The 20585-nt window shown below is 39.0% G+C and overlaps 1 protein-coding gene across 1 annotated transcript in view; it reads right to left on the minus strand.

Moving 5' to 3' along the window:
- Window positions 1–469: 469 nt before the first annotated feature.
- The window catches only part of PECAM1 (platelet and endothelial cell adhesion molecule 1), a 48068-nt gene continuing 27952 nt past the window's right edge, over window positions 470–20585 (minus strand). Inside the window, exons 12-14 of the mRNA XM_081934405.1 lie at window positions 20472–20525; window positions 9326–9348; window positions 470–3331 (exon numbers count right to left, since the gene is read on the minus strand). Coding sequence (XP_081790531.1) covers window positions 3302–3331; window positions 9326–9348; window positions 20472–20525 — 107 coding nt within the window. The 3' untranslated portion in view covers window positions 470–3301. The remainder of the gene's footprint in view (window positions 3332–9325; window positions 9349–20471; window positions 20526–20585) is intronic.

Consider the following 20585-nt stretch of genomic DNA (forward strand, 5'->3'; position numbering starts at 1 on the left):
TCCAATCTCTTCTAAAAAGCCTCCAGTGATGGAGCAAGCAGTTGGATTAGTTTCTGAAGGCAAGCTATTTCCACCAATTAATTGTTCTCTCTGCCAGGAAATTTTTCTTTAATTCTAAGTTAGATCTCTCCTTCATAAATTTCCTTCAGTTGCTTCTTGTCCTGCCTTCAAGTGCTTTGGAGAATAAGTTGACCCACTCGTCTTTGTGGCAGCCCCTGAGATACTGAAAGACTACTATCATGTTACCCCTACTTCTTCTCTTCATTAGACTAGACATATCCGGCTCCTGCAACCCTTCTTCATATGTTTTAGTCTCCAGTCTCCTAACCAGATAATAATAACCAGATAATATTAACCAGATACCTAATAAGACCTGCAAGGTGTCTACAAAGCCCACTCCCATCTCCATTTTAGTATTTCCAAGCTCACCCCCATATAATGAGTAGGAAAGAAAATGATTCTTCACAAATGACATTCAAATTATTTCTTTAATAAAAATACGACATCAAATTATATAGAATAACATCTGAATAGGAAAGCATGGTCTGGATTTTGTATGCACATCAAGGGGGATGTTGCAAAGATTCTGCAGCATGATTTCATGTGCTTAAAAGCTGGGGTACAGCATTTTAATATTTTGCTAATGAGGACCTAAGTAGACCTTTTATGAGTCACAATAAAGTTTCTTGAAACATGGACACTGTCCTTCATGTTAGAAATGATGTTACAAATCTACAGAGACCATGATAATAATCACAATGTTTGTTTATAGACCATTTAACAGGAAAAAAAAATAGATTTAACGCTTGACTTTATGGTACATTAGGATTTATTCGTGTTTTACCAATAGTAATGTTTTTTTTTCTTTGTTATGTTGGATTGTGTGTATGTGCTTGTTCCTAAACACTAATAAAATATGAGTTGATCAGAGATATCATAAAAACAGAGTTGGAAAGCTCTTGTAGGCCATGCAATCCAACCTTCTACTGAGTTTAGGAGCATCCTTAAATATTGGGCCAGTATCTGCTTGAAAGCCTCCAATAAAGGAGAAGCTACTATCTGTCTCCATAATTGATTTAATTTTGAACTGCTTTTACCACTAAGGTATTTATCTTGATTTTTCAGCAGCCTATTTTCTTAAAAAATTATCTTTGAGGATTTGTTCACTGCCTTCTTTCAATACTGTTTTTGTACTTGCACAGTAGATTATGCCGAAGTCTTTCTTGTCTTTAACTTAATACAATGCACTTAAATGAAAGCCATATGGAATATACATTACAAAAATTAACATCGGATTTCATTCTTCCCATCAGTTAATACTGAGGTAAACTTGAATGAGAAAACTTAACTGAGACTCGAAGGTGGATAATTTATTCCAGCAGCAAATTGTCATCAAGAGTCTGCTCTCCAGAGATTTGATCCTCAGAAGAAGCAATGGCAAAAACAGCAGTTTATAAGCAACTATGGTCGAAGGATTATTTCAAGAAAGTAAGACAATGTGGGAATACTTGTGGTTCTCCAATCAGGATAAACGGCTATTCCCACAGGCCCAGCCAACATGGCAGAGAATCAAGAATGCTGCAATTGTCTTAGAACAGGGGTGTCAAATTCACGTCATCGTGTCGTTGTCATGTGACATATCAGGACATTTCCCCCTTCGCTAAATCGAGGGTGGGCATGGCCAGCACGTGATGCATCTGGCCCGCAGGCTATGAGTTTGACACCTCTGTCCTAGAGCCTCTGATTTATGCAAAAGCTACCTTGGAATAGACTGAATGGATACCAGAGATAGCATGGGGTCATGCCAACTAGCTATTCCTTTATTTATTTTCAGGTAATTTTTGAAAATTGTTAGACACATACACATAGTCGCTGCATCAAGATCCTATGAACACTGATTATGTTTAATGTGCATTGGGGAAACAGACAGGAAACTGATTTGTCCCCATATTGGTTTAGTCTAATATCATATCTCTGCACTGTTTCAGTATTATATACAGTATGTATCACTTAACCTTGGCTTATTGAATACTTCATCATAGGCTGGGGGATGATGACCTAGCACAGTGGTTCCCAACCTGTGGGTCGGGACCCCTTTGGGGGTCGAATGACCCTTTCACAGGGGTCACCTAAGACCATCGGAAAACACATATTTTCGATGGTCTTAGGAACCGAGACACCAATTTTATGGTTGGGGGTCACCACAACATGAGGAACTGTATTAAAGGGTTGTGGCATTGGGAAGGTTGAGAACCACTGGCCTAGCATATTGTGGAAATCAAATCATTGAGACTTAGGAAACCATGATTAAGTAAATCATGCCTTAGAGTGATGTGTACATTTAACATTGCTATCATCATTCCTGTCAGGCCTTGGTGTTCTAGACATAACCAAGCAGCTCACCCGACACGAGGATTTTAGAGTTCAAAGAAGTCATTTGAGATTATTTGACAAGCAGCAATTAAAATTCAAGGCTGCACTGCAGTTGATTAGTCTCTTGGGGTGGGGAAATCAAACTCTTTACACAGATGTACTTATTTAAAAGCTATTGTCAGAATGGCATTTGGTTCTGATGGGACATGTCCAGCTCTGAGGAGTCAGATGTAATGGGAGAGCTATTCGTTAGAGCAAGTAATAGCTCTTTCTAATTGCACATTTCAAAGGGCAGCTCCTTCAAGGGCATTTTTATGGTCCATTGCAAACAGATATTTGTGACAGGAGACGGGCACACGAATAAACATTTCTTACCACTTATCTGGCGATAAGGAGAACCGACACATTTCATTGATGGTGCAAAAGTGACATGAAACTTTACGCAACATTTTGCTTTCCCGTGTGAAAGATGTTTTTGTGTGTAGACCAGTCTGGAAGCCACTGCTTTGAAATGTTGAAACCCAGCAGCAGTGTTTGTGCCTGCAAATGCACTGCCAAACTGCATGCATGATTTTCTAGAAAAGGGAAGTCACTACCAGATACTGTATCTGGTAGGTTTATTTTCTGGCTTGTAAGATTCAGAACAACCAACTAAGATGGTAAATACGTCTTGTAAATACGTGCTTCCATTTAAAAATGGCATTAAAGAAAATATCGAACAACCATTTGGAAAGTGTGCCTGACTAGGTTATGGGATGGCAATGGCAAACAGCAAAAGTACTGTATACTGTAGATGTTCGGTTCACCCCACAGGGGTTACCAACCGCTCAAGCAAAGTGCGACTTCTGAAAGCACCTAAATGCTGCAGAATAACTGGAACTGGGACATCCTCCATCTTGTTTTCACGGATTTCCTCTGCCACCTTTTCCTAAGTCCCGTCAGGAGAAGGTTCTATTCTCTGCAAGCAATGAGATTATAACATTATAAGAACTAATGAAACATAGCACGCACAATAAATGCAGTCTTTCTTTGAATGGAAATCTCCATTCTGTGAAGTAATGTGAATTCAGCATGATCAGTAACCACTGATGGCCTTATCCTACAGCACAAGGGTCTCCACACCTGGCAACTTTAAGACTTGTGGACTTCAGCTCCCAGAATTCCCTGCTCTAGTCATACTAGTCACGTCATACTATGTCTAGTATGTCTAGTCACGTCTAGTCACGTCATACTATGTCTTATTATTGCATATAGCAATAGCACTTAGAATTATATACCACTTCATAGTGCTTTTACAGCCCTCTCTAAGTGGTTGATAGAGTCAGCCTATTGCCACCAACAATTTGGGTCCTCATTTTACCCGCTTCAGAAGGATGGAAGGCTGAGTCAACCTTGAGCCCGGTGAGATTTGAACTGCCAAACTGCAACTAGCAGTCAGCTGAAATAGTCTGCAGTGCTGCCCTCTAACCACTGCGCCACGTCAGCTCTATAAGGTAGGTTCTTGGTATATGAAGTTTAGCCTTTTTGTATAATATGTCCTCATCTTCTACAAGTTGGTTTCATGAGTTGATCGAGGGTTTGACAGAAAGAAAAACTTGGCTCTAGATTTTTTCCATGGCATGCAAAATTTTAGAAACCACTACCATGTCCATCCTCTTAGATATTTGTTTTCTATTATAAAAATTCCCAGCTTTACTCATAGTGTAAGTTCAAGTGTAAGGTAAAGAAGTGTTTTTTAATTACGTATCTTTAATTTATATGGCCACTCATCTTACTGTGGCAACGTAACCCCATATAAAACACAATTTCAAATAAGTACTACCATAGTAAACAACAGTATATAAAGACCAATGGCAACTGAGGGCAAAACCCAATCAACAATAAAATGGCAAGATTTCAAGGGCACTAACTAGCCTCCCAACCCCCACGTCTGGAAATACATTAAATTTAAAAAAAAACCTTTCTGAAAAACTGGGATAATCTGGGCCAAACAAAAAAGCATTACAATATTGACAGATTTTATTTTCTTTTCTTAATGGCCTCTAGGACAGAAATTGCTCTTTTCACCAAACAACTGAACAGCTGTATAGTGTTTTCACTGAGTATCACTTCATCCCATCAAGATCTCTTTCCTTATTACTCATTGCTAACTTAAAACGTGTCAGAGTATAGACAAAATTAGACTGTTTAGTTCTGATATGCAGGATGCTACATTTTCTTAAATCTAATTGCATTAGCCATTTTAATACAAAACAATACTCCAAACTGGAGACCTTTCTGGGTCTACTAAATGTCTTTAGTACTTAGTATTTAAATGTCCACGCTAAGCCACCTTACATTTTTAGTAAATTAGTTCTCCAACATCTCTAAATTTGACTAATTATAAACAAGTTCAAAGCACCAATCCAATGCTGGAATACTTGTTCTTGTCATCTCTGGACATTTAATTTTATTTTACTTTAACTTTCTCTTTCTTCAACTACTCTTTGATCCAAAAGAGGATCTCTCCTTTTATTTCATGATCACTAAATTTGAGGAGTCAACTGTGTCACAAAGATTTAAAGTCTAAATACTGTAATAATGTCTACAGATCACATCCATCTATACAATTACTTTCAAATCACTTTGCTCTGCTGTGTGGATATGTCCCAAAATTTCCATGTAGGTAGCATGTGTATAAAAATCCCACACATGCCACCATCCATAAAGTTTCCGGATCCTCATTGTCAGCAAACATTCATAGCCAAATGAACAGATATTTACCTGGAAGTAACACCATTTGGCTTTTTAGGGATTGTTACTTTGTAATAGAGAAAGAAGCTTGTACATTCCAACAGCACTGTTGCGTCATTAAGAGTATACAAATAAGCATTTCTAAGACATATATCCAATTACTATTCTAGAATTTCAATTTTGGGTGTTCGTGTATTTCCTAAGTATCTCATTTTTAACATTTTCTTTGGCATGGACAGTGTAACGTAAGTTTACATCTTTCTCATTTTGTCACTTAAAACACTTATTATATATTGTACTAAAATCTCAATAAAACAAACAAACGTATCTACACAAGGAGGTAAAAGGATTGAAGGAGTGTAGTCTACGAAATCAAGTTGTACTTCTGAGGCAAACCAAACAATACTAAATTAGTGTTTTATGAAGTAGCTCCCTTATTGTTCAGATATTTCCTTTTAATATGTTTTCAGAAAGTGGTGGTAATATTAAACAGTGCAGAAAGATTGCCAGTTCTGATTCCAGGAAGGAAACCCACACCCAGTTCCTTTCTGAATAACTCAAAATTTGCCCATGAAACTTTCAAAACTAGCTTGGGATAGCTTACATTATGAGTAGCATACCTCAGGGAGAAATTCATCCAGGATTCTGAAGTGGACAATGACAAACAGTAGTTCTACGAGCTTCTATTTTATGTCCACTGGAAAGTAGGATGACATCTCCTAAAATAACTCCAAATATCTACATAGCTCACGTTTGTTTCAAGTTTCATTATACCCTGAAATTCTCCTAGTTTAGTTTGATTTCAAATAACAGAAATAATGGAAGTTATTTAACAGGGAATCTGTTAAACTATACGGATGGATATTGATCAGCTATGCTGATATCAGTTCCTTTCAGAGCATCTTCTAAACAGGTTCAACTCATATAAATTGCAACATTTGTTTGTAGCCACTTTTAGCTACACAATTAATTTCATTTTGCATTTTTCTCAAACAAACAAAAAACCTGTTGGGAATTGGTAAAGATGCAGTGAAGCAATTGCATTTTGTATCCATCTTAGAACTCATAAATATCAGATGGATAGTGATGTTAGTTTGTTGCTGCTAACATCTTCAAGAATTAAACCAATATTGGTATAAATTCTTATTAATTATAATCCACTTTATCAGGTGCACACAAAACCTACAATGTTTAAACCACTTTCTTGCTTGTCATGAGGTAAGGCATGTTTCATATTTGCAAGTCAAGGAAAAACACTAGCCAATGAGGCTTGCCCTGTCAGGATAGTAGGAAATATCTCTAGAGAACTGATTGGCTGACTGATGATTGTCAACCAATCAGAACTTATTCTGCCTTCTTGGGTCTCGGTCTACATTCACATATCTCTTCCTGATCTTAAAAAAAGAAAAGAGAAAAGAAACATATTTTATATCAGTGTTTCTGTACACACTATGGTGGCAAAGCTCTTTCAAACGCACAATGATGCATCAGAATTCTGTACTCTGCCTTCTTTTTCTACTTATGCCAGCAGACTCTTGTAACAGATTTACACCAAATTGGAAGGTGAAACAAGCTGAAAAGGTATCATAGGTAAAGGTTTCCCTCGCACATATGTGCTAGTCGTTCCTGACTCTTGGGGGCGGTGCTCATCTCCGTTTCAAAGCCGAAGAGCCAGCGCTGTCCGAAGATGTCTCTGTGGTCATGTGGCCGGCATGACTAAAAGTCGAAGTCGCATGGAATGCTGTTACCCTCCCACCAAAGGTGGTTCCTATTTTTCTACTGCCGACCTTCCTGATCGACAAGCATCCCACAAAGGTGCTTTTGAACGTAAAAGCTGGGGACAAGTAACGGGAGCTCACTCTGTTACACAGCATTAGGGATTCCAACCGCGGAACTGCCGACCTTCCTGATCGACAAGCTCAGTGTCTTAGCCACTGAGCCACCGCATCCCACAAAGGTGTCATAAACAAGCCCCAAACAGCAAGATTTCTAATATGCATTCACTGCATAGAAACAAAATCTTCCCATCTAATACAGGAATATAGTGAAATGGCTTACAACTGCAACCCTCCTGTTACAGTAACTGTGGGATCTGCACAGCATTCATCTCACACAAGTACCTGCCTTGTTCCTTCGTTAGAAATAACCTCAACAGAGTTTAAAAAGGCCACAGGAGCCATACGACCATTCTCAACAAGGTTGCTGTGTGATGAACAAAGTTGTTCCGCTGATCAGTTGAATCTTGAATTTTGAAGAAAAGATCCTGAGGCAGAAAGCTTTAGATAAAAGAGCAGGCTGGAGTTTAGATTATCCTTGAAAGCTTTCAGGAAAGGAGACTCCAGAGCGGTTGATTGCATGACTGAATTTGTGGCTTAGGAAGTGTTCGCAACATTCAACCTAAATATATGTTGGCTTGAGTTCAGAGATTACAGGATGCTGAAGGAGGAGAGGGATCATGTTTGCAAATTCCTTTGTTCCAATGAAAAATTGCTCTGGAGGGTTGAAGGACCCTCTAGAATAGTTCAGAAAGGGACACGAAGAGCTCAAGGACAAGAGGATACATTAAAATCATCTTATTTTCCAGTGGAATCTAGTTCCTGATCCCTCAGGGTTCTTTCTCAGGGTCACATCTTTATGCTTTCCTCCCTGTCCTTGAATTGGAAAATATATCAGCATTAATAGCACTGACCCCACAGCCTGTCATTACGGCACATCCACTCTGACTCCAGGCAGTGTTGCTACTCCAATACAATACAATACTAGGCAGCTTCCAAATAGTGATTGTAGATTCCATGATGTCCTTTCCTTTCCCATTCAGTGCCATCTACACTGGGAAGTCCCATCCACCAACTGCTCTGTGAACATGCAACATACTGTAGGAATACAATACAGAATACCAGAATTGGAAGGGAGCTTGGAGGTCTTCTAGTCCAACCCCCTGCTCAAGCGGGAGATCCTATGCCATTCTGGATAAATAGCTGTCCAATCTTTTCTTAAGGACCTCCAGTGACCCACAACTTCTAGAGGAAAGCCATTCCATTGATTCATTGTTCTCACTCTCAGGAAATTTCTCCTTAGTTCTATATTGGATCTCGCCTTGATAAGTTCCCATCCTTGGTTCATCTTCTGCTTCCTGGTGTTTTGGAGAATAGGTTGGCTGGCTCCAGCAGTGAAATCCTTTGAAGGCTGCTACCGAGCATGCACTTTGCACGCATGTGCTAAAAAAGGAATATTTTGAAGCCTTCCGAGTCTGCAAAGGTAAGTAGAACAGTGGGGTGGGGGAGGGGGAATCCTCTGTGCCACGCGATTTAGGTTAGCTAGAAAGCAGGAAATCCAACAATTCTAGCTAATATAAATCACACATCATAGCTGATTGTCACTCAGCTGATCGTTGGAAATACCAGTTCGCCTGAGCCACTAGCATTTCTTACTACTGGTTCGGGTGAACTGGTCTGAACTGGTAGCATTTCACCCCTGGTTGGCTCCCTCCTCTCTGTGACAGCCCCATAAATATTGGAAGACTGCTATTGTGTCAACCCTAGTCCTTTTCTTTGTGAGACTAGACATATCGAGTTCCTGTAACCATTCATCACTCTTTCTAGAGTCTCAACATCTTTTTTTTTTGCATGTGCATTTAGTTGGCCTTATTTTTTTTTACCATTATTTATTGCATGCTTCTTTTAACAGGTTTATCAAAGGTTTTTTAGAGTGTCTCCCCCCCCCCCCCGTGGTCTCCAGCACCACAGACAAAGCAATAGCAGTAATACGGCATTAGACAGCCAAGAGCTGCAGAGACATCCTTAGGATAGCCAGGATCAACAAGGCTGGCAATGGTTGGCAATGTATATACAAGTGGACTAATACCCAGCTTGTATGTATATTGTATATTGGGTTGTGGATTAGGACAGTGTGTTTATCATACACTGCCCTAATTCACAATACAATATGCAATATACACACAAGCTGGGTATTAGTCCACTTGCATGCTCCTAATTCAAGACAATGTAATCCTTGAAACTGTTTCAAGCATTAAATTTATCACATCTCTTTCTGATTATTTGTGATATACAACCGATAGATTCAGAATACACTTCATGAAACGTAACAGGCTCTAACAATTATTTATGAATCAAATCCAAACAACTTGGCTTCTGTTTTGATAAATGAAATATTAAACACTTCTCCCAATATGTACCAGTCACATGAAAAATATACTTACAGAATGTCTGTTCTCCTCAGCATCTGAAAATCATGAGATATAGATTAAAAATTACCACTCCTACAATTATCACTTTAGACCACAAATGCACACTCAAGCACGCTAAGATTTTCCTCTAAATAGCTCATTATTTACATTTATTTCACATTTCAAGGTGAGGTTTCCACAGTCTTTGCTTAAATAATCCTAATCCTTTCATTTTTCAGATAAAGAAAAGTAAAGTCTGAGGTGCCTTGGTGCTGTTCTTACAGACATTTCATTACCCAAACTAGGTAACATCTTCAGTAGGGTCCAATTGTTTCTAACAATACAATACAATAGTAGAGTTGGAAGGGACCTTGGAGGTCTTCTAGTCCAACCCCCTGCCTAGGCAGGAAACCCTATACTGTTTCAGACAAATAGCTATCCAACATCTTCTTAAAGACTTCCAGTGTTGGGGCATTCACAACTTCTGGAGGCAAGCTGTTCCACTGATTAATTGTTCTAACTGTCAGGAAATTTCTCCTCAGTTCTAAGTTGCTTCTCTCCTTGATTAGTTTCCACCCATTGCTTCTTGTTCTACCCTCAGGTGCCTTGGAGAATAGTTTGATTCCCTCTTCTTTGTGGCAACCCCTGAGATATTGGAACACTGCTATCATGTCTCCCCTAGTCCTTCTTTCTATTAAACTAGACATACCCAGTTCCTGCAACCGTTCTTCATATGTTTTAGTCTCCAGTCCCCTAATCATCTTTGTTGCTCTTCTCTGCGCTCTTTCTAGAGTCTCCACATCTTTTTTACATTGTGGCGACCAGAACTGAATGCAGTATTCCAAGTGTGGCCTTACCAAGGCAATAACAATAGCATAGCATTCATTTATTGGGAGAATACCAAAGGGAGCTGGAACATTTTTGATAAATCCAGTTTTTACATCAATTTCAGAAATCAAGAAAAAAATGGTCACAGCATTCTGATTTGATGGCTACTTATATTCCTTTTCCCGAATGCCTGCATCAACCCGAGCAATTTACCCATTGAACAAGGTAGCATTTACTTTCAAATCAATATGCAGGAGGCTGGTAAAAGCAAAAATTTATTAGAGTAATTCAAAAATGGGTCCAGTCCGTATTATCTGCAGAGAAAACAAAAAATGAAAATGGTCCCCAAATTGGCGAATGTTTCACGGACAACCCTGAAGCAACAGTTATTCCAGCTACGTCCCTATAATACTAATGACCATACTTGAGAAATGCTAATTAATATAATTTGTCAAAAGAAGCATATGACAGATCCGACGCAGGAACTAGATGTGACGCTTAGGATGATAGAAGTCCCCAGGGGACCAGAGAAATACACTTTAGTAATGTGGAATAATGTGGAAAAACATTCTGAGAAAAGCAAGCAACATCCAACCAGAGAATCTGTCTGTATCTCTAAAACTAAAAATGTTAACCCATGCCAGGCTGTCCCGTTCCTTCCCACAAGGCTTACGGTATCTCCATTATTTACACAAAACCGAGTCACTGGAAATTTCCCTACTTCTCTGTGACATCATCACATAGAATGGCTAACATTTGTTGATCAGGTCAAGAAGGACACACTGAGTTATTTCTGAGTAGATTCCTTTATTGTTCCTTACCTACGGGCAGAGGATCTTGCCAGAGAGCAGTTATGTGACTAATAACATATATACTCTAGAAATCCTTGGGGAGGGCCCGTTTTAACTCCCTTCCTTCCAACCAAACTTTCCGTGCATCCCTGCCTCCTTTCCCTCTGGAATGCAGCCCCACCCTCCTGGGAATCCAGGTTGCATTCCATTACACTCATCCAACTGTAGTTCACAAGATTCTTAGAAAAACAGAATAACAGTATTGTAACAGCTATGACAACAGTGTCTTGCCAATCTGAATGTCCCTTCCCTCACCTTGTGGGAACCAGAGAGAGCCCTCTCTGAGATGAGATGTTGTCTCAAGGTATTTTCTTGACAAGGGCTCAAGCCCCTCTTATTTGACTAATGCCTTTATAATGGGCCTTCCTTTGGTCCTTCAAGGCTATTCCTGATATCCTTTAGGCAACTCTCTCACAAAACTAATGCTCCAAATAGGTTCACTGGTAGGCCATGGAAACTCAGGGAATGGCTTTTGATTAGTCATTTTTTATCAGCTCAATAAATCACGGAAAATGGTACTTGTGGGAAAAGAGGAAAAAATGACATGTTATGCATGTGTCAGTCCTTTGAGTAGACTAAGCGAACATCTTTCCCAAGAATTCTGTAGCTCTATTGAATTAGTCTTTATTAACATCATGAAAACCTGATTGCATTTTTCATTATCTCCAGAGAATCAATGCAGAATACATCTGAGTTTCTTTCTACAGGTCATCCTTGATTTACACCCATTCATTTAAAGACTGTTTGAAGTTACACCGGCCCTGAAAAAAGTGGCTTAGGATTGTTTTTCATACTTATGACAGTTGCAGCATTCCCATGGTCTGTGATCATAAGTCAAGGAGTACCTGTAAGGCTTTCTTCCTTTCCCTTATAACATACAATATATGGTAACTATCATCACCTAGTTTCTCCCAGATCTTCTCTGTGGCTTTTCACGGAGCCTTAAGCTTTTGAGAAAAGGTGGGATACATATAAGCCTAAAAAATAAGCAAGCAAATATTTCCACTCCCCTGCAGCATCCTCTAAAGTTAGAAATCCCCTATTTCATATCGATCCCAGGCTCTTCTCCAATTATTTGTTCAGAAAAATAGAGGTTTCTTGCACAGATATATACTTGGCAAGAAAAACAAGACCGAGGACGTGGCTCAACATTTTGTTCAGCCTTCTTCAATTTGATGAGTTTGACTTCACCTTCCATAACCCCCAGCCAGCATGGTCTTCACTAACAAGGCAAACGTAAGATGTGGAAAGCCGTTGTGATTTTTGTAAAGAAGATAAACTCTAGAACAATAATCCCCTTCAACCAGTTAAGATCAAAGAGTTATTTGACACAACAGATCTGAAATAAATTACCCAAGACTTTTGTAATGTGCTAACTATTGTCTTGCCAGGAAGGAGGAAATTATAAATTTTGTATGTTTCCAGAGCTCCAAACGAAAGGTTGTTCGTTCATTTTATGGGAGGGGGGAAATTGGGAGGGAGGGGGACTCAACGGATATCCCATGTTTTACTCACCCTATATCAGTCTGGTGGTCAGCGATATTTTATGACGAAATCTAACCTAATTGTTTCTCTGCTGCATAACTTATGTTAATACTAAAACAGCTAAATTATTTCATCTCCCAATGTGGCTTTAGATCACTTTAAATCAGCTTTCCTCAACCTAGTACTCCCCAGATTTGACGGGGCTGCATTTCCTGTTATTACCGTATCCCATTAGCTGGTTATCTTCATTACTACTGAATTAGATCCTTAGAATCTAATGCTGATCCTCCATTCAGGTGCTCATTCAGCGTTCATGAAAAATTTGAACATTGCCTGCTTACAGGTGCTGTCATGATTCTAGAGATGCTGATATCTTCTCTGCCAGTCTGTTTTGATTGTGTGTACAGGTAGTCCTCGATTTACAACAGTTCATTTAGTGACCTTTTGAATTTACAAGGGCACTGAAAAAAGTGGCTTCTTATGCCCGTTTTTCACACTCATGACCACTGCAGCATCCTCATGGTCACGTGATTGAAATTTGGATGCTTGACAACTGGCATGTATTTATGACGGTTGCAGTATCCTGGGGTCATGGGATAACTTTTTGGGATATTCTGAGAAGCAAAGTCAATGGGGGAGTCAGATTCACTTAACAACTCTGTTACTAACTTAACAACTGCGGTGATTACTTAACAAATGTGACAAGAAAGATTGTAAAGTGGGGAAAATTTCCTTTAACAGCTGTCTTGCTTAGCAACAGAAATTTTGGACTCCATTGTGATCTAAGTTGAAGCCTACCTGTATTATGTTTCCAAATATTTATTTCATAAGGAAATAAAGTAGGAGTTCGAAAGAAAGGAATATAATTCAGACTTGCACTTTTAACAAAGGTACTGTAGAATAGCCAACTGTTTGGCAAATTCATTTCAGATTTAAAGATTGGATCGGCATATAAGCACGATATATTAATTGTATGATTCTATTGTCCATCAACTCTTTCAGATCTGGACTAAAATATCCAATCCTAGTATTTTTAGCACTAGCAATAGCACTTAGACTTATATACTGCTTTACAGTGCTTTACAGCCCTCTCTAAGTGGTTTACAGAGTCAGCATATTGCTCCTTACAGTCTGAGTCCTCATTTTACCAACCTTGGAAGGACGGAAGGCTGAGTCAACCTTGAGCCGGTGAGAATTGAACTGCTGAACTGCAGCCAGCAGTCAGCAGAAGTAGCTTGCAGTACTGCACTCTAACCACTGCGCCACCTCGCCTCATTTTAAAATGATGCTTAGCACTTTCATGGGATTCCAGACAAGGCTGGTATTTGCTAGGAAGGATCTCGACTCATATAAGAGCATCCTTTGAAGGCCTGGAATTTGGAAGCAGGAAATTGGCACGACAAGTTTCTAGAGCTCTGCAAAATGCAACAAGGTTTTCTCATGCACGGTGCTGCTGAGAATATTTGTTTTTCCACAGAATGTTGTGGGTGGCAGAACGTTAAGTTGAGCTCTTCCTGTCTCGACACAAAAACTCGCCGCCTAAAAACTGAGTCATTTTTCCAGCGCATAGCACAAATGAGAAGTTTGTTGATTAGAACAACTTGGGGCGGGCTAGTGTTATAGCAATTTTTTAAAAAAGATAATTAACCTAATATTGCTGGACCAAAATATACTTTACCAATTCATGAAGCGCGTTTTCAAAGTGGCAGGCACGGCTTTACACGTAGCTAATTGCTTGTGTGAGATAGCCAAAATGGAGGGGAAAGAGATCAGTAGGAAAGAAAACATAAGCCGAGTAAATATATAATTTTGTGAAAATATTATATAGGCAATAACCAAGATTCTGTTGGTTACGGCAGAAATGTTCCAGCATAGGAGACATAGTGAATTATGCTATCAGAAACAGGTCTATAATTGTTCCCTTCAATCTGATGCTGTTTTTTATTATTATTATTATTTATTAGACTTATAAGCCGCTCCCTCTCCTCAAAGGGACTCGGGGCGGCGTACAATAAAAATACATAGCACATATCGCATATCGCACGGAGGAGGTATAAAAACACAACATCAGTTATTACAATTCATAAAAATAATACAATAATAATAAAGTTAAAAAACATTAAAATACCCTAAAATTTAAAATTGCCAGGGGGATTAGAAGATAGAGCTATAGTTAAGCCAGGCCAGCTAGTTGGAACAGGTGGGTCTTGAGTTTTTTGTGGAAGGAGCGGAGATCAGTAGTAGTCCTAATGTCGGGGGGGAGGTCATTCCAGAGGGCTGGGCCCATCATAGAGAAAGCCCTGCTCCTGGGCGCCGCCCTCTGGCACTGCTTAGTGTTGAGACCATGCCCAGAGTAGTGCGTGTGATTCTGGGCACATTTCCAAAAGGATATTGACAGGTTGGAGAGGTTTCAGAGGACAGTAATATGGATGATAGAAATTGTTGAGGACAAGCCTTAGGCAGACAGAAGGACCTTGGGATGAGCAGTGTGACTTAGGAAATATAGTAGCCATATACATGGCATTGAACTATTTTCCATGGCCAATGTAACTAGGACCGGAAATAAAAGTTATACGGTGCAACAAACTAAATTTTATTTAAATATTGGGAGAAACTTTCTGGATAAGATCTGCATAACAGTGGAACAGTCTACCTATAAAAGGTTTTTTTTACCTCTAGAGGCTTTTAAGAAGTTAGTGCATAGCCACCCCTCAAGGAGGGCTTCATCGGGTTTCCTGAACATTGAACATTGCAGAATCCTTGTGGCCATCTCCAAGCCTACAATTCTAGGGAAAAGAATCATAGTTGAAACCATGGGTTTCGTTCTGATTTTTTTCCTTGAAATTCTTATCAATTGGTGTCATTGCTTTGCTGATTTATTTTTCTCCTCTTGGCTTCTAGGTACTGTCACTCAATTACCATATCAACACCCAGGAGGTTTTCTGGCTATTAAATAGCAAGACATACCGTATTTATTCGAGTATAACGCGCACACGTATATAAAGCGCACCCCCTAATTTTCGATTAAAAATCGGTATAAAATTTTGTTTTATACAAAAAACGTTGTTGAACACGTGCAGCCATGATAAAAATCATTTATTGACTTTTTTTTTTCTACGCCCTTTGCTGCGGCTGCAAGCGAGGCGAGGAAATGAAGCGGCGACGAGGGGACGTTTTTTTTTCTTTGCCCTTCGCTGCGGCTGCAAGCAAGGCGAGGAAATGAAGCGGCGACGAGGGGACTTTTTTTTTCTTCGCTGCGGCTGCAAACAAGGCGAGGAAATGGAGCGGCGACGAGGGGACTTTTTTTTTCTTCGCTGCGGCTGCAGCCCGGAAAAGGCGCAGTGCGAATTCACAATTCGCCTGCGCCCTCAATGGACCGGCCGCCACTGCCACCCTAGCCCAGCCCTCGTTTATAACGCACACCCTAACTTTGATTTCTTTTTTTGGTATAAAATTTTGCACGTTATACTCGAATAAATACGGTAAACAGTATACTCCTCATTCTAGATGTATATATTTAAAAAGAACTGGGAGACACCTAAGCAGTGCTTTTCTTCATTATAATATGAAGAGCCCATCAAGTTTATAAAATATTGAGTATCCTGATTTTTCAAATACAGGAATATGTCCAAGGTAGTATGCAGCTTTAAAGCATAACCATCAACTAAATAGAACAGGAAATATAATAAGTGTCTTCAAACAGCAGGTCAAGAGAGAATGAAAGCTAGATCTTACTTGGATAATGCCTAATAGAACAAACTAACATTCACAATCAATGACATCCTTCCATGATAACAAATGTTCAAATACAAATGGACAATATCCAAGGCACAACAAAAGAGCGCGTACACAACAGACTATCACACTGTAGAGAGAAAGAAAAGTTCCATAAATAGAGTGACGCGCACAACAGAGGAAATTTGGTGCGTCCTGTTACCTGAGCTACAGATGTCAAATGGGCAAAACAAGAATGAAAATTAATGTAGTGGCAGCTTACTTAAAACAAATATTCCTCAATGATTCCCCATGCATTTTATAATCCTCCCTTCCTTTACATTAAAAATTAAAATTCAATGGCAACATTTGGGGAATGCATTCTGACACCATGTTTGTGCCTGAGAAAAGAATGTAAAGAAAGCTATTGGATAGAGAGATAAGAGAAAAATATTTTATAATAATAATATTGTAACGGCATGACATTTTCTCTGGTCATGGTGTTCTTATAGAAACCAAGTCTCTTCTCACTTAGCTCCATAATGCTAGTGTCACTGTAGTGTTGAGAGTTTGGTGCAGTAGATGCAGTATTGAACTAGTACTGGGAGACCCTGGTTCAAATCCAATCTGAGCCATGGAAATTCATTGCGGGCACTTCAGATGAATCACTATCTCTCAGACCTAATGAGCCCACATTCTGGTGGTTGTAGATTCTGAAGGAGAGCTACACCTACAATTGATTACCTGACCTCTTGACGGAAAGGCACAATTCTCTTCTAAAGGCACAATGGAAATTAGCAAATAACACATTTTCCAATTATGAGTGAAATGGAATGCTTCCAGATGTCACTGTTGGCATTAGCATTGACCATGCTGCTTGAGAACTTGGGATTCTCTGGGAATTGTTAGTTCAGAAGTTTTGTGAGTCCAGAAGCCCACACTTTTCCCCCCTTTATTATTTTTACAAATAACTCAAGGCAGTGAACATCCCTGGAGAGAGTGACTGGCCCAAAATCACACGATCAGCTTTCATGCCTAAGGTGGGACTAGAACTCACAGTTTCCTGGTGATTGGCCCAGAGTCACCAATCCAGCTTTCATGCTTAAGGCAGGACTAGAACTCACAGTCTCTGTTTTTTTTAGACTCTCAGAAACTAGTGGAACTTTTAAATGGAGTTCACAGGCCAAGATATTTCCCCACCTCTTTATTTTGTTGATTCTCCTGTATGGGCAGAATGTGTGTTTTTATATAAATACCATTATGAACTATCTCTGTAATTAAAGTCAACATAGTTATATTTCAATAAGTAACATAATAAACTTCCAAACTGCTTTTAATGTTGTGTGATGTCCCGCTTATCTATTTGAAACACTTTTCCTGTGTATCCCACAGGAAAAACAGATGTAATTAGAACAATACAGTCTTACTATGTTTCCAAAAATAACTGAAGTTGCAGCCAGATATGTGCAAGAGAGAAGGGGGAATGTAAAATTAAGGGATGCTTCTCCCCAATCAAATCCAGATCACATTTTTAATCAAATGACATTGATTAAACAAATTATCTTCCTCACAACAAATGAAATACTGACTTTAAAAGATTTGAAGCTAGACCTGCCCTTCACAAATTCATTTAGGATGATGAAGTAGTGAATTTTGTTTTAGTATAAATTTTCCCAAAAGAGGATTGTTGCATAAAATATAGCAACCTATACCTCACCCTAGGAGGTGATGGTGCAAAAAGGAAATATAGAATTTTATCAGGCCCCTGTCAGGAGGCAGGAAGAGAAAGAAAAATCCTCCTACCAGTAATTATTTAAAGTTAAACCAAGCCAAGCTGAGGCAAATCAAATTTTGTATTCTAAGAAATGTCTGTTGAGATTCTCAATCAACCAAGTCATAGTTCTCCCAAAAGTGCTTTTTCCAAAAGGCAACTGGACTTTTTTGGTTTCAACCAGAAAGCCCGGTTGCCTTTTGGACAAAGCACCTTTGGGGCATGGAAACATTATAGGCCCTCCTCATTTAATGGCTAGGCATTTTACAACAATTCAAAGGTACGATGCCCACAAAAGAGGTGCTTTATCTCCTTTGGAGCACCTTGGCTGTCGTAAATCGTCATGCACCCCCCTTCAGTCACATGCTCCCATGTTGGGTAGATCAACTTAATTCTGGACTCAATTATGGTGATAAATTGAGGACTGATTGTACTGACATTACCTTCCAGCTGATACCACTCCACCTCAAAGTTAAGCTATTCTGACTTAGGCTTCCCCAAACCACGAAGCAGACTCCTTGTCCTGACAAAAAACTCTTTTTATTAAGTTACTGTGAATGCCTCTCATTCACATCCAGCAAAGTCTTTCAAGGGTGAATATACAGTCACAGACCTATCTGGCTTGGAGAGCTGACAGGCCGATATCTTCAAAACTTGGCAAGAAGCCTATGAGAGTCACAAACCAATTAAGCGAACTAATTGTCTCCTGCAAACTCCACTCCCCTTTCGCTCCTCTTTTATCCCCTATGGGAGGGGCCATTTATCGTCCACCTGTGGCCTTACTCCTAAGTCCGCCCTTGCTCCTTAGCTGTTTATATGCTTATAGATTGAAAAGGCCTTACTTTCACAGTACACCAAATACCTGCTCTCTGATCTATTCCCCCTCTCTTCCACTAACGTTGGTAGCCTATAAGAGTTACAAATACCTCTCCTAGGAGCTAGGAAGGCAATATCTTCCCTGGAATATTATTCTAAGACCCTTAGGACTGGAGCATAAATACAAATATAGAAAACAGCCAGTAAGAGAGAGATCCACTTATTCTTTAAAAGCTTCTATATTTTCATTTCTATATTTGAGGAGGGTTTTTTTTTTAGTATATGCATTTTTTTTCCAAATCAGTTTTTCCAAAATTATAAAAGATAGTTCAGTAAAACATAACATCCCCAAAAGTTTAAACTTAAATCTGGTTAAAAAGCTTTCGCATAAACAAAGAAAAGAAACCACTCCAAATAAAGTATTGATTATAAGATTAACATATTTATAGTTATATTTATATTTGTATTTTATCTGTTATTTGTTGTGTGGACTGTACACCGCCCCGAGTCCCTTTTTGGGAGAGGGGGCGGTTTAGAAATGCGAAGAATAAAATAAATAAATAAATATAGAGATTACCACTCCATATTTGGGAAGATAAAAAGTTGTACATTTGCCAAAGACGTATTAAATTGACATGCACTGTTTCCTGTGCAAATTAATGAAAGGTTGCCATTCATCCCTAGATAAAAATAAGCTGTGTACCCAAACAATAGTAATCATGAGAAAACAAAGTATCCAAGAAATCAACCCAGATTTCTCATTTGAGGCACAAATGGCCAGGCTCAAATTATCTTACTTTGGACAATATGCGAAGACCTAGCTCTCTGAAAAAGGATCTGGGAAAGGTGGAAGGAAAGAGAAGAGGACAACCAGAAGAAAGGATAGACAAATTCATTTACAGTGGTGATGGATGCACTGCTGGAAGATTTGAAGGACCTCTCTGTCCTTAATTGCCATGGAGAAAATCTATCTTTGTGGTTGTTAAGAGCTGACACCTATCTATTGAACATAATCAGTTGGGTGGCCCAGCCTTTACAAGACTCTGAAGAGACAAGATTCATGGCACTCTGGAGAAGAATGAGACAAGTCATTGTGGCCAATTCTCCACTGCCAACTCTCCACAACCAGCTCACCACAGGACAACCCGCCACAGCCAACTCGCCACAGGAGAATTTACCATCATTTAAAAAGGGAAGAAAAATAAGGAATAGTAAGCGATGATGAGGCGTTTTGTTTAGATGACAAGCAAGGAAAGTTTTAAAACCACAATTTATGATGACTTCAAGCTTAAATGGCTGCGTACAAGGAACTTCAGAGTATTCAAATCAAAATAATTGTAACAGGAATAACACCAGGTATGTTTTAAAGGATGAACTGAGATGTGCTGTCAGCAGGACGTTGATGAGTAGTTTAATAACTGCCTGCACAGTAATCCCTGATTTTATAGCTACTCAGAAGTAAATCCCATTAATAGGATTTACTCTCAGAAAAATTATAAGCCTTGGTTGCTCTCCTATAATCCTATGCAGATATGTATTCAGAACTTAAATTCCACAGAATTTCATGAGACATATTTTCAAGAATATTCATTATGTCTGGTATGAGTTTCCAATCTATGAATGAGTTGTTTTTGTTTTCTTCTTTCTTTAAAAAAAAGTACCAGGCAGAGATACTTAACCTTTGTATCTAATATTTTTCCATTTGTTTACTTACCATTAATAGTTTTTCTGATTTCAGTATAAACTGTCTCATTATTCATTACAGGAGCTGGAAAATAAAATCAGTGTAGAATCAGTGTAGAAACTATCTATAAATGGGTCAAAATAA

This window comes from Natrix helvetica (genome assembly GCF_964273705.1).
Source record: "Natrix helvetica genome assembly, chromosome: 1".
Classification (NCBI taxonomy): Eukaryota; Metazoa; Chordata; class Lepidosauria; order Squamata; family Natricidae; genus Natrix; species Natrix helvetica.